Source organism: Pectinophora gossypiella, chromosome 18, assembly GCF_024362695.1.
Source record: "Pectinophora gossypiella chromosome 18, ilPecGoss1.1, whole genome shotgun sequence".
In the NCBI taxonomy this organism is placed as follows: Eukaryota; Metazoa; Arthropoda; class Insecta; order Lepidoptera; family Gelechiidae; genus Pectinophora; species Pectinophora gossypiella.
This window is the reverse complement of record NC_065421.1, coordinates 5,441,292-5,455,542: the sequence shown is the minus strand read 5'-3', so window position 1 is coordinate 5,455,542 and position 14,251 is coordinate 5,441,292. Positions and strand designations below refer to the sequence as shown.

At 39.0% G+C, this 14,251-nt stretch overlaps 2 protein-coding genes across 2 annotated transcripts; both read right to left on the bottom strand.

The window, feature by feature from the left end:
* Window positions 1-305: 305 nt before the first annotated feature.
* Window positions 306-5,844, bottom strand: LOC126375061 (L-threonine ammonia-lyase-like). Its single transcript, XM_050021903.1, has 9 exons — window positions 5,833-5,844; window positions 5,562-5,675; window positions 4,600-4,670; window positions 4,231-4,518; window positions 2,034-2,196; window positions 1,608-1,763; window positions 1,267-1,403; window positions 815-1,040; window positions 306-479 (listed from the first exon to the last, which is right to left on the bottom strand). Exons 1-9 carry the CDS (start codon window positions 5,842-5,844, stop codon window positions 306-308), a joined length of 1,341 nt encoding a protein of 446 aa, XP_049877860.1.
* A 910-nt stretch (window positions 5,845-6,754) lies between these two features.
* LOC126375116 (L-threonine ammonia-lyase-like) lies at window positions 6,755-13,243 on the bottom strand. Its single transcript, XM_050021958.1, has 9 exons — window positions 13,089-13,243; window positions 12,749-12,862; window positions 11,916-11,986; window positions 11,197-11,484; window positions 10,590-10,752; window positions 8,208-8,363; window positions 7,719-7,855; window positions 7,340-7,565; window positions 6,755-6,993 (listed from the first exon to the last, which is right to left on the bottom strand). The coding sequence occupies exons 1-9, from the start codon at window positions 13,116-13,118 to the stop codon at window positions 6,838-6,840; spliced, it is 1,341 nt and encodes a 446-aa protein (XP_049877915.1). The 5' UTR covers window positions 13,119-13,243; the 3' UTR covers window positions 6,755-6,837.
* Window positions 13,244-14,251: the final 1,008 nt, after the last annotated feature.

Here is a 14,251-nt window from a genome sequence, read left to right as displayed (position 1 = left end):
CTCACAAATAGACAATACCAGACTAGCGTCCTCTTCAAGAAAAAAAAAACATCATATATAAGGATTTCGACACCAAAGGTGTGATTGCTTACAATGTAAATAGTACTGTCTGAATTTCGGAAATCATCGAAACGTTTTAGGAGGGAAATCTGGGCACGAGAAAAGAAATAACATCTATAAAAATATATTTTATTGCTAAACAATGATACTCAAATGTAAATAAATATGGATACAAAAACAAATGAAACAATATGACTGCTGGTTGGTCTCTGAAGACCAAGGCGAAGGTTTCAGCAGTGCTATTTTTACTTCTGCATGCAAACAGGGTTGGGGGCAAGACAGGGCCCGCGTCTCGTGGTCGGGGCTTTGTCCGAGCGATCGCCCATATCTTGGAAGAAATACTCTTTGTAATGTTTCTTTATCTGTTCTACCAGCTCCTTCAGGTGGTCCCAGCCTCTAGTTTCAGCTATGATTTTCAACTGCAATACAAATTTTATATATTTGTTTGTACGCTCGATAAAACGCTGAATTTAGAAATGATTACCTACAAAAAAAGGCAAACTAAAGGCTATCCGGTGCGCCTACTAGGCAACTAGGTTTCCACAATCTGGCTGGGCTTTCTGTCAGACGGCGCCCTAAGCCGAGGAAGGCGCCCACCTGGACACCTTTCAGACCTGCTGTCTTAAATTTTGTACCGGTACTTGCGAGCCCTCAACGTTCCCTGTTTGTCCGGCCAAGTAGGTAGTTAATACTATACGAGGCCAATCTACAAAAATAGTATCTCCACAGTATCTCAAATACCATTGTTGCCAACCTGAACACTAAAGACATCCGCTTTGACCCAGGCGCGCTCAGGCACGAGGTCCCGCAGAGTGATGCCCATATTAGCAAGTAGGGCGCACAGCTCCGCCATGCCTCCCGGCCGGTCGTGCACCGTCACCTTGAACTTCACCAGTCGACCCTCTGCTGACATGCCTCGTTCCAACGCACGCGCCAGAATTGTCGAGTCGATGTTGCCTCCACTCAATATACACACCACTCTGTCAAAGGCGTAAAATAAATTTTGTATAGTTCGACTTCGACAGATATTATGTAATATAAACTCATTTAATTAAATGTATAATATATGAGTTGATAAATGAAGGCAAAGGATTCCTCTTGATCCATCCACTAGTCCTGGTCTTGTGGGAACTTCGGTCAATCCTTTCGATAGGCGTTGAAGTCTTTCATTTTTTACGGGGTTTGCATCTATTACAAAACTCTCACTTTTTCCCTTTGAGGTTGGGAAACAGTCCTGCCATGACCGATGCATACGTAGTCGCACCAGCACCTTCTACTATAAACTTTTCATCTTCCACGAGGTGCATAATAGCGCGCGCTACCCAGTCTTCTTTCACTACGATCTGCGAAAAAAATAACCTGTCAATAGTTAGTACATAGGTAGTAGTAGTTAGATTTGGGATCATATCACATTACCGATCTAGCGTCAATACGTTAACATTATCACGTGTTGTGACATATTCCTTTTTATTTTTAATTTAGAATGGCTTTGAGGAATTAGCGCGAGTTAGGTAAGCGTGTGTGTATATATAAAAATATGAAATTACCATTTTATCCACAAGTCCTTTGGTGTTGTGAAAGCTATTTACTCCAACCATGCCGACGGCGAGCCCGTCAGCAATTGTGGATCCAATTTCCATCATGACTCGTTCATTTTTCCTTAGTGACTCAACCATGCTACAAGTCTTGTCTGTTTCAATTCCCTGAAACGTATTGCATAATGTGTTAGCACATAATATTGTTTATTTTGTCACCCTTCTTTTGTCAGTCGAAGATTTTTTCGAACGTTTTATCGAACATTTTGAATTTTAAATTAAACTCCACTACAATTAAGATCATTTTAATTAGGTATTCGTGACAAGACTAGACGTTTTTGCTTTTTTTACCTCATGAGACATAAGAAGTACATCTTCCTCCTTCTGGGTACTGTATTTTTTTTGATGAAGTTAAATACTCTCGGCAGTATAGCTTACGTAAATCTCAGTGTCAGGCTTGAGGTGCTTGATAGCGACTGCGACGCCTGCAAGCAAGCTGCCTCCGCCCACGGGCACCAGCACAGCGTCCACTCCAGGCACTTGTTCTATGATCTCTATGCCCACGGTACCCTGTCCTTCCATGATGTTTGGATGATCATATCTGACGACATATTTGAAATCAAAATAAAAACAGATTTTTTTTGGTTATATTGACGGCTTGCCAATGTGTCTCGTTATAGTGAAATAATTCCCTGGTCAAGGTTTGTGGCGTAGCCTTATAATCTAGTTGTTCTACAGGGCACGATTTGTTGTAGATGTGTGTGGTGTTTATTTGTTGTTGTTGTGTTAGTGTTAAATAAGTTTCCTCGTCATATTTAAATCTGTTGTAGTCAGAACCTATCATAAATTGATTTTCTCGGTTCATCAATCGTAAAACTATTATATTTGAAACCGCATTCATAAATACACTTCTCATCAAAAAAATCGAAACACTTCCGTTTTCATTGTTTCTGTCCGAATTTAACACAAAAAAGAATTCATACGATGAAAAAAAATACATAAATGTATAGCTGGCAGTTTGGCCATTACAGTAATAAGCGAAAATTCTAAATTCAAAATTAGAATTTCATTTGTTTATCTTATAAACGAAATGAATCACTGTTTTGAGACAAATGTGTGTTTAGGGTTGGAGTACATTTAGCGTTTAAAAACTAAAAATTGGCGCCTATCCTTAAACTTTTTGTTTTTTATTTCAATACTGTGACTTTGGGACGTCTGAAAAAAGGTTTTTTTTTCTAAAACGTATGGATACTTCGCCCACAGAAGCCGCCCAAGTTGTGGCATTGCTGGATTCTGGCCTTAGTCAGCGTGTTGTGGCTGCAAGACTGCATCTAAGCCTGTCATCTGTTCATAGAGTCTATAAACGTTATCGGGAGACTGGTTTGTTCACGCGCCGTTCAGGATCTGGCAGGAATCGGGTCACTTCTGAGCGAGATGATCGATTTATTGTAACAACTTCTTTAAGAAATCGACGCCTTAACGCTTTTCAACTGCAGCAGCGGCTTCGTGTTGTATGAAGGGTGGCTGTAAGTGACTCTACAATTAGAAGAAGGTTGAAGGATCGTGGACTGGTACCGCATAAGCCAGCAAATGGGCCGAAATTAACTGCAGACCATCGAAGAGCGCGCCTTAACTTTGCACGTGAGCACCTAAATTGGTCATACCTACAGTGGAGCAAAGTTCTCTTTTCTGATGAGTGTAAAATTATGCTGTATGGTAACGACGGAAGGAACAAGGTCTACAGAAGAGACGGAGAACGCTATGCACAATGCTGCATTGAAGAAAAGGTCAGCTATGGTGGCGGTTCGTGGACGGTTTGGGGAGGAATCAGCGCCGACGGTAAGACAGAGCTTGCTTTCGTGTCTGGGCCACGTCTGCCTGCACTAAACTGTCATCGGTACGTCGAAGAGTGTCTCGAGCCTCATGTGATGCCCTATGCACATTTTATTGGCAACGGCTTCATATTCATGCACGACAATGCTAGGGCTCACACCGCGGGCGTCGTACGAGATTATCTTAACGAAGTCGATATCTCTATTATGGAATGGCCAGCAAGAAGCCCGGACATGAATCCCATTGAACATCTGTGGGATGAATTAAAGAGACGAATTCGAGCAAGAGATCCTGCCCCAGAAACACTTAGCCAGCTGCAAGATGCAATCCAAGAGGAATGGGACAATATACCACAGCATGTGATCGTGACTCTCATCCGATCGATGAAGAACCGTATGGAAGCAGTAATTAGAGCTCGGGGAGGGAATACAAGTTATTAAATAAACGTTTTTTAGCTTCTTTTTTCATTTACGTGTGTTGTTTTATCCATTTCCTTTATACTCCATACGGAATAAAAATGACTCATTTAACAAAATACGAAACCTATGAAAAATTCATTTAAATTTAGAACATTAACATTAAGATTTGATAAGCTCATATTACTCACTATTAAACGACATTTAACATTTATTCCTAAATGTACACATTTTTCTGATAATCCTGACAAAACGTAAACTTGCAAGGTGTTTCGATTTTTTTGATGAGAAGTGTATTTTCAAGTTCGACAGGGAAAAGAGATTATTGCAAGTATAAATTTATAACTTGTGAAATTCCGTTTATTGGTGATTTGGTGTCATCTTACCCATTGATGTAGGTCATCCTTTTCTCACTACGGATACCCATAGCGTGTGATTTGGCTTCATTTATATTAGCGCCGTGTAAAAGAACTTTCGCCCCGGTCCGCTCGCATTTGGAGACTTTATTCATGGCAGTAGTGATAGGCATAACCACTACACAGGGTATGCTCATCACGTTCGCGTGGTGGCCCATAGCAATGCCATGGTTCCCGGTCGTCGCGCTTATCACCCCATACTTCTTCTGTTCGTCCGACAGCAACATCAACGTGTTACGGACTCCACGCTCCTTGAAACTGTAAACCAAGAATTTGTTACATCAGAGAAGTATGCTAAAAAGTTACAGAAAGTAGTAGTAGAGTCAAAACTTTAATTACCATCCAGTGTATTGTAAAAATTCTTGCTTCAGAAATACTTCCATTCCAAGTTTGTCGGACATGTGCGCTTTCTGTAGGCAATATGGAATGTTACATTTATAACAACGGATCAATACGACAGAAGACAGGAAATATGTTAGTTATTTTATAATTAAAGGCTCCTGCTCGACCGTTAAGTAGACTAACACTAATTTATCTGGTTTTATTTACTAGGTAGGGTTACGTATATCTATTACACATTTTCATCAACTAGTCTATGAAAACCATTATGTTTGTGGTCTTGGACTCTTATTTCGCGACCACACAATAAGATACAGTCTTCTGTTTTCTACAGGTAATACAAAATCGTTTCATGCGGAAAGCCACGGGAGCTCCGTGGTTCCTTCGCAATGAAAATCTGCACATTGACCTAGGTCTGCCAACCATTGCCCAATGGCTCAAATTAGCTTCCAAACGTTTTTTCGATTCTGCTCCGCACCACCCAAATCCCCTGGTAGTTGCGGCTTCCGAATACATCCCGCTTAGGGACGGTACTGAAAAGTATCGGCGTCCGAAGGACGTAATATACGATCCCGACGACCCGATTACTCTAGCCATAGAGGCAGCCAATCAGCTCGCGACACCAAACACTTCAGGACCCCGATACCGACCCCGCCGGCGTGGTCGACGATTTCCCTCATTCAGCGCTTATCGCTATCGACCCACTAGGGTCGATTAATTCTTTCAAATATTTTTCCTCTCAGACGACGCCCTGAGCCGAGGTTCGCGCCCAACTGGGCACCCTCAGGCCTGTTGTCTTAAACGTTGTACCGGGTGAGAGCCTTCAGCGCTCCCCATTTGTCCGGCCAAGTAGTTAATGCCATCTGCGGCAAATCTACAATAAGTCACGTCAAAAAAAAAAAAAAAAAAAAAAAAAAAAGTCTTCTGTTCGATATTGAGTATATTGCTAAGATGTTACTTACTGAACATGGTGTCCTGACCACACCACCAACGATTCTCCTAGAGGCTGCGAGGATGTCGTCATATTTGATTTTTCTTGGATTGTTCGGATCACAATATTCGTCAAAATCAATATCCTGTAAACGATTTCATCATGTTTCGGTGGGAAATAGGCGTGAGTTTATGTATGTATGTATGATTTCATCATGTAAGTATACTTTTACCTAATATTTTAAATATAATATTATCTTTTATATCAACAGTCGACTATACATATCTTTGTTGAATACTTACTTGGTTCATCATTTTAATGAATCAATTGGATAACTTTTATTCACAAATAATTTATCATAATTTTCTTAGGTTAATAATTACTTAAAAATTTAGAAATGCATTGCCAAACAATCAGAAAATTTTGTGAAAAACTGACGGTTGATTTCTTTCAAATTTATTTTTCAAAACATTGCTAAAACTTCGTGAATGAAAGGAGTTACATACATCTCATCAAAAAGTTATCACGGAAGCACGAAGGCGTTCTTCAACTATCGAACTCTTTTGATTGAAGTAATTACTTCAGGGTCCGCGGAGGTCCGTGTTGCACTATGACTGCAGTAGTAGTTTGGTATATAATAGTCGTATCGTTTTCTTTCAAATCCCTTAAGTCCCGTTTCTGATGTGTTGTGCACATGGTTGAGCACAATTATATCCATTAACTTACTCTGTGGTCCAGTGGTTGAGCGTTGGACTCACGATATGGAGGTCCCGGGTTCGAATCCCGGTGGAGACAAATCACAAGAATCACCTTGTGATCCCTAGTTTGGTTAAGACATTACATGCTGATTACCTGATTATCCGAAAGTAAGATGATCCGCGTTTCGGAAGGTACGTTAAGCCGTTGCTCCCGATTACTACTTACTGATACAAGTACGTGGTCGTGAGATGAGCCATGTCAGCGGCCTTTAGCCGCTCGATAATAACCCTGACACCAGGGTTGCTGAGGTTAGTAATCCACCTCGTAACCCACACTTCTGTCTATGAAGGAAGTTGACAAGTCGTGCAGCAAACTAGACAGCCCGTTCGTTCCAGATACTTGTGGCCGTTGCCGTTACGACCTTCGTGGAAACGAAATATTACTTTTAATCCCCAAGAGTTTGCGAACAGGCACCACTACTCTGTGTGTCATCTGATTTATTTTAATAATAATACAACATCCGAAAAATATTTAAGGCCATTTATTTCTTAAAAAGTATCACAGATTAAATTTAATTCTTAAAGTAAGTAATTAAAGTTCGGGGCTATCTAGTGAGAGACATCTTCATCGATGGTGTCAACACTGACCCGGCGGGGGAGGTGTTCGCTTTCACTGGCAAAGTACCACTCCTTATACGCGCTGGCGATCAGACTTCGAAGCTCTTCCAAATGCTCAGGTCCTCGAGTCTCGCATACCACCTTCACCTGGAATGAGTTGGAAATTGAAGGTTTCCATCAATCAATATTTCTTTATTGCACAAAAATAAAATAAGTAAAATAGGTGGCCTTACTGCTAAATAGCATTTTCTGCTAGGCAACCTTAGGGTGAAAGAAATTTTTGATTGTTCTAATGATTTTGACTATGAGATACTTCATTTTGAGTCATCGTCATCTCCCTAGCGTCTTGGGTGAAACCACCAGGCGTGTCAGTGACGGTCACTTTAAACTTGACCAGACGACATTTAATATACGTTCCAGACAGACACCGAGGATGATAGTGTCCTGTGGTGGTATCAAAGACATTCTGTCCTTGAAAGTGTTAAAAACTTACCTGAACACTGAAGATATCTCCGTGCACCCATGCGCGTTCCTGCATGATATCTTTAATGGAGACTCCGATGGAAGCAATGAGTTTGCAGAGCTCCGCGATGCCACCGGGCCTGTCACTGACTGTCACTTTGAACTTGACCAGACGACGCTCGGCCGCCAACCCGCGCTCCAGACAGCGACCGAGGATCGTGGTGTCAATGTTGCCACCAGACAGGATGCATACCACTCTGTAATGAAAGGATGATTAGAAATTCAGCAACGGCAGTACGCTTGTGGCGCTGCCGCCCTCCACCACGTTCTTCTGATGTTCCACCAGGCGCAGTATACCGCGCGCTATCCAGTCCTTACAACCCACATGACAGGAAGCAGCTAGTACTTACTTCTTCCCAGCCAGCTCTGGCACAAGCCCCGCCATGATAGCAGCCACGCCTGTGGCGCCGCCGCCCTCCACCACGTACTTCTGATGTTCCACTAGGCGTAGTATGGCGCGTGCTATCCAGTCCTCGTTCACTGTGATCTGTGGGGTTCACCAAAATAGTACAAATGTGTTAAATATGCAACTAGCTGTTTTAAGTTCTGTTTCACCAGTTGCTGATAAACTGTTTGATAGTCTAGTCAGACTGCCTGTCGAAAAAGCGTGGGATACCTAATATGCCTTTAGAAAATTTTCATTAAACTATCCACTTACAAAGTTTTTTGGGTAGTTCATTAATCATTTCTTAAATTGGAAGAAAAATATAAAAGCTAGAATAGAAAACTAATTTTAATTTTCAAACATGATTTGACCCTTTGAAAACGTTTGTTTATGCAGAGAAATATTACTGCTTGTAAGTATACAATCTTTAGAACATTTTGTTGATAAAATGTACCATTCTGTCGATGACGGATTTGACAGTGCGGTAGGCGTTGTACCCAACAGTGGGCACGGCCAGGCCATCGGCGAGTGTGGATCTGATCTCGACGCTGACTGGCCCGTCGTTCTTTATCGCAGTCTTCATACTGGGGCACTTCTCCGTTTCCACCCCCTGGAATCACATTTACTTTTGTTAACTGTGAGGTAAATCTTAACATGCAGTCATTTGTGTTTCATCGTCAGTATTCGTTAGTAAGTAAGTAGGTAGGTAGAGTAAAACGCTTTTATAATCAGTGATTTTTATAGTTTTTGCAACCATAGAATCACAAAATTGCATCTTAGCTATCGACGCTGACCGGTGTTTAAAAAAATAAGGATGAAAATATATGAGAACATATATAAGTAGTTCTTATGTTCTGTTTTCTGAAAAAGTTTTCAATAAATTATACACACATAAGATATGAAGATAAACCTCGATTAAATTATGGTAATTAAGTTGAAAGGGGTTATGCTCCGTGATAATTTAAGTAAGTAATAATGATAATGATTAGAACTGCTATCGATCAAAACAACATGGTGGACTATTGGAATCAATTACCTATTCTAAGTCAAATAAACAACTATGCTATTTATAGAGATATCAAGTATTTTCGCAATCACGCATTAGTTATGTGGAAAACAGTAAAAGCTTTAGGACACAGACCTAAATTCAGAAATATAACGGAAGGCGATTGGGGCAACCACCGTTCTACACTCCCTATCTATAGAGTAATGAAGGCGATTACTCCACCGACAAGAGCGTAGCTGTTAAATAAAGAGAGAGAGAGAGTATTTGTGTAAGTATACGTTTTCGGACCTGTGTCTGAAATAAAGATTATTCTTATTCTTCTTCATTTCCATATCTCGGGACTATGGAGTCCCGGACTTTTGGAAGGCGTGCGTGGGGCCGAAGCCGACATGTAGAGGCCCCTTAAGACAGTTTAATCTAAATGTGGCGTGACACCAACCGGCGATTATCTCTGTATGCACTATGGGAGTGCACCCAAAGACAATCCTCGGTTCGTGTAGGACTATCATAGATTATGGGAACAAAGGGAACCCAATAGCGGGTTGGGGGTTAGTGGACCGGGATACTGGAGCTATGGGGGACTATGGCGCCTGCTCGACCAATGTTAATAATAGAGATACAATGAGTAGGCGGTGACTTGCCACTCAATGGGCCACCTATCTAGCCGACGCGACTGGACGGCAAGGCAGCAACATATTATTATTATATTACGATGACAAAGAACCGAAAAACGTAGGTAATACTGACAAAGATAACTTTGATGAACTAGCGAGCGAGAGGCCCGTCTCGTACGATGATAGAATAAGTTTATTATATAAAAACTATGATAACCTTTACTTAAAATCTATAATGTTAACTATATATATGTTGTTAGTGATTATAGCACGTGTGCATGTTTTAAAAACATCAGATATAAGTACACGAATTGAAAGATAAGTTTTAGAATAAACTAATGTAACTACTTAATTGTATTTAATAACACACAATTTATGTGTGATCAATTGTATTAATTAACTTCAATTGATCAAACATAATAACAATGATATTATTTGCGATAATACGGTAATTTTTACCGGTTCAGTTCACTATACTACGGGCCTTGCAATATAGTATTATTAATGGTAACTAGGCAAGTTGCTAACTTAGTTACTGATAAAAGAAACGAATATTAAAACATTTCCTAATAATTTGTGCTTTTGGTTCAGGGTTATATTGGCAGGTATATCTACAATGAAAAGTCATAGCTTTATGATATAATTTGCAGCGCGTGCGCAGCGATGATGTAGTTTATCTCATCTTTATAGTATATTTTTAAGGCGATTTCTCTGGTCGTAAACAGACTATTAATCGTTGGTTAGATAACGTTTGTTCTTCCATTTCAGCATTTACTTTTTAATTTTTATTTGCACGGGCAATATGTTCTTGGGATATAAGATACAAATAGCTTCCTCTCTCAGTACCGGGATTTTTATTAAATTTTTAATGCCAATGAGAAAAGAAAACAAAAAGAGGCAAGATGACACCTAATAAGTCATGACGATTATATTACCAACTTAATAGATGGAAGAGTAGATAGAAGGGAAGAGAGGAAGATGAAGACCAGAGAGGCAGACGACGTATCTCATAAAGAAGTAAAAGCTTTCTATGTATTTGCAGAACAATAAAGGGTTTTGTATTGTATATACTTGTAATTGACATACTAAATACAATGTCAATAATGTATATGTATAGAAAGATGGAAAATGCAGCACCAAAAAACGTGGCTATTATGCTGAAGACATACTCACGTAAATAGTTGCGTACTTACCCTGCAAGACACTCAATACTTACATAAATAAGCACATGTGGCTTGAGATGTTTGATGGCAGTCCCCACTCCGGCCAGTAGGCCGCCGCCCCCCACTGGAACTATTACTGCGTCCACGTCAGGAACCTGCTCCAGAATTTCCAACCCCACCGTGCCTTGCCCCGCCATTATATGTGGGTGGTCGTATCTGCATACAAATATCAAAGTTTATTGGACTTTATACTAATTTGCATTGCGGATGTCGAAGATAACCGGGATGTTGGTTGTCTTATCAACGTTGGCCTCCTTGTTATTTGGGTATGTTTTCAGCAACATAGACAAAGCTGGCAAGGAGTGTGTGTAGGTGTATACTAGATACATCTTTGCCTACCCCTTCAGCGATACAAGCATGCACATTAGGTTATATTTACAGCAACAAGAAAGAAACATTTTACTTTTTTTCAATGGTAACATTTTCTCTATGCAAACGCATCAACTTTAAGTAGCACATCTCTACTTTTTCCTTGGTTTCAAACGCTGGTTGCACATCTGGCAAGTTCCTACTTGACATAAACATACGAACTAAAAAATACATCACAAAAATTGTGATGGGTAATTGGACTAGAAAATGATCTAACTAGCTGTAACTTACCCATTGATATAAATAAGGTCTCGCTCTTTGGCCAGTGACATCGCGTGAAACTTGGCTTCCTTCATATCCTCTCCGTGGATCACGACGTTGGCACCGTACGACCGGCATTTCTCGATCTTCATGATTGGAGCAACATTTGGCATCACTACTGTGACTGGCACGTTGAGCTGGTTGGCGTGGTAACTCATTCCCTGGGAGTGATTGCCCAGGGATGCCGTGATCACGCCCTGGGCCTTTGATGCTGGCGAAAGTAAGAGCAACGCGTTGCGCGCCCCTCGCTCTTTGAAACTGCAACAGTCGTTGTTAGTATTTTTTATACAATAAATACCAGCTGATATTTGCCACTTCGTCAGCTTGTAATCTAATATGAGTACCCTACTACTTTATTAAACAAACATTCTTAGGCTTAGATAACTTCAAAAAAGAAAACCATGTGCAACATTTAGAGGAAATGTAGTTTTAAAAACCCAGGGTTTTGGGGATAGATCTCCTTTTTTCTTAGGTGTTAATTTAAAAAGAAATGCAAATCTCCAATGTTTTATTTGCAGAGTGAAAGTGCTCAAATATAAACTTTGAAATCATTAGGTTTAGCGATTTCAATTATCCACACAACGAATTTTTTTTTAAATCCATATGTACTTAGCGCTTGTGTACATTATAAAATTATACTGTGACTGACTACATTATGGCTTTAATAATATAGTTAAAGATGTTTATACCTGCCTGTATGTTGTAGGAAGTCATTCTTTAAGTAAATGTCCATTCCATACTGCTCAGACATGTGAGATTTCTGCAGAAAACAATATTAGTTTTTTTTTACCACTACAGTAAAATGACAAAAGTAATGGAAAACAAAAATGAGCGATTACATTAGAGACAGCATGAAGTAGTATCTTATGTACTTATGAAGTTAAAAATAAAAAGCGAGAAATAATTAAAATGAAACAAGTAATTAAGTAAGAATATAAAAAATAGATTCGGGAAAGTTTAAGATCATCTTCAAGGAGTTGTTCGAAAAAACAAGAGTATTTATGTAATTGACAATTGTCAACAAAGGACATTAATATAAGTACTACTAGAAGTAACTAGGTATTCGATAGAGTCTTGATCCTTTAAAGAAAGATGCGGCATAATAAGTACAGGTACACCTTCGACCAAGGGGGTGGAGAAGGTCACTTTGATCCAATTCATCTAATAAAGCAATTTTGCTATTTGACATTTGTTAACATTGCTTTTACTTTTATATGCGCAAATGTCAAATTGCAATATTGCTTTTTAGACGAATTGTTTGTATGTGAGCTTTTTAACCCCCAGGTCGGTGTAATGACGACAAAGATTGAAAAATTAGCATGGTCAAGACACGCTTGTCTTGGTTTGAAAAAGAGCTGCGAGTAAGTCCTGTCCGAGTCAGACTTTTTAGATTTAATTTTCTCTTTATAGGTACGCCATCATATATTTTTTGACGTGATTTACGTTGGCATTTACTATTTACTACAAGGTTGGAGAAGAAAATACCAAAAATTCAAAAAGTGCTGCAAAATGTTCATCTCACCACGCACGGCGTTTTGATAATTCCGTTCTGTATCCTGAACGCTGCAGCCGAGACATCCTCGAAAGTTATCTTCTGAGGATTCTCCTTGTCACACATGGGATCGAATTCGACCGTCTGGAATACCATATTTATTCAATTTCACTTTTTAAAACAAAACACATGATAGACTGGTTGCTACTTGCGTTGATCGATTCCCGACAAAGGCGAGAAAAGGAATGGAATCTATCTGAAGCGTCCTCGTTATGTTATCAAGCAATTCCAGACATAATAATTAAGTAAGGGTTAAAGGTGGACTGTTTGACAGACAATTTCTTGTCTGTAATATTAATGATAGACTTACCACCACAGAATCGTGCCTGTATCTTTCCATTTATGCAACTTTTCCAATGACAATATTAAATTTAAGTAAGTAATAAAGATCTGTATCGACCGACCGCAGTGCACCCTGCAATCTGACTGGTTTATTGTTTAAATATTCTTGATTGATAACTTTTTTATCACTTCTAAAACGCGTAGTGAGTATGTTTAAGATAATTAGCTACAGTTATGTTTATAAATTATGATTGTGGCTAATGATAAATTCTCAGTAAATTTTTTATTTGATTTTTAACAACAAAAAATAATAGTCATTGAGTAATTTACTCGTCATTAGAATGAGAACTAATAACACAATAAATATATACACTTTCTTCTATTTTTTAACACTGAGAGTAACGTTGGCTTACAGATATAATATATAACCATAGTTGACAAGAGTATTGAATCCGGAAGATTTGCGGCGTATAGAAAAGAAAGAAAACTTCTAATGACCATTAAGCAGAGAAATACTGCTTTAACAAGAAAACTTACTATTCAGCTGCTCGACTCAGTTTACGAAAACCGCGCGGTTTCTACTACTGCTAAGTACTACATCATTCTATATGTCGATTATTACAAGTAAGTTATCAGTAACGCCATACGAGTTAATTTAAAACGCATATGAGTTACTCACAAAATCATTAACGAAAACAATGGTTATTAACGTAAATAAAAATACTTATTAAATACATAACCAGTAAACCCGATTTATAGGTTATTTGGTGAGATAAGATTATTATTTCTCGATGACAAAATTTTCACGACAATATTGAACACCTTAATTGGTTAAAACGTGACTTTATTTAAAAAAAAATATCTTCGCACTGCATACTTTTTTTCCCTAACGCACACTCTAAAAGTGCCAAACACAAAGTTTAGAATCTTCAAAAACAGTTCAGCATTCTAAAGGTGATGGTTCTGGTTCCATGGTTCTAGTTCGTGGAGATGGCTTTCTGGTCAAAGGAATCCCTGTGCATTCAAATCTAAATTATCTGTGTTAATAGGCTGGACAACATAACTCTCCTATAAGAATGTCATAATAGTTATGTACATATATGTCGCATTTTAGTATATAGGTTGAAATCAATCAATTTGTTTGCTTTTTCTTCTATTTATTTCTTCAAGTGAATCCGTGAGAGATATATG

Excerpts from the sequence above, each read along its gene's own strand:
- LOC126375061 (XM_050021903.1), bottom strand. Across the intron at positions 2,197-4,230 it reads AGGATGACCTACATCAATGG|ATATGATCATCCAAACATCA; the intron begins GTAAGATGACAC and ends ATATGTCGTCAG. Across the intron at positions 1,404-1,607 it reads AAGGACTTGTGGATAAAATG|ATCGTAGTGAAAGAAGACTG; the intron begins GTAATTTCATAT and ends TTTTTTTCGCAG.
- LOC126375116 (XM_050021958.1), bottom strand. The coding sequence starts at position 13,118 with ATGGAAAGATACAGGCACGATTCTGTGGTG. Across the intron at positions 11,987-12,748 it reads TTATCAAAACGCCGTGCGTG|AAATCTCACATGTCTGAGCA; the intron begins GTGAGATGAACA and ends TGTTTTCTGCAG. Across the intron at positions 8,364-10,589 it reads AGCCACATGTGCTTATTTAT|GGGGTGGAAACGGAGAAGTG; the intron begins GTAAGTATTGAG and ends ATGTGATTCCAG.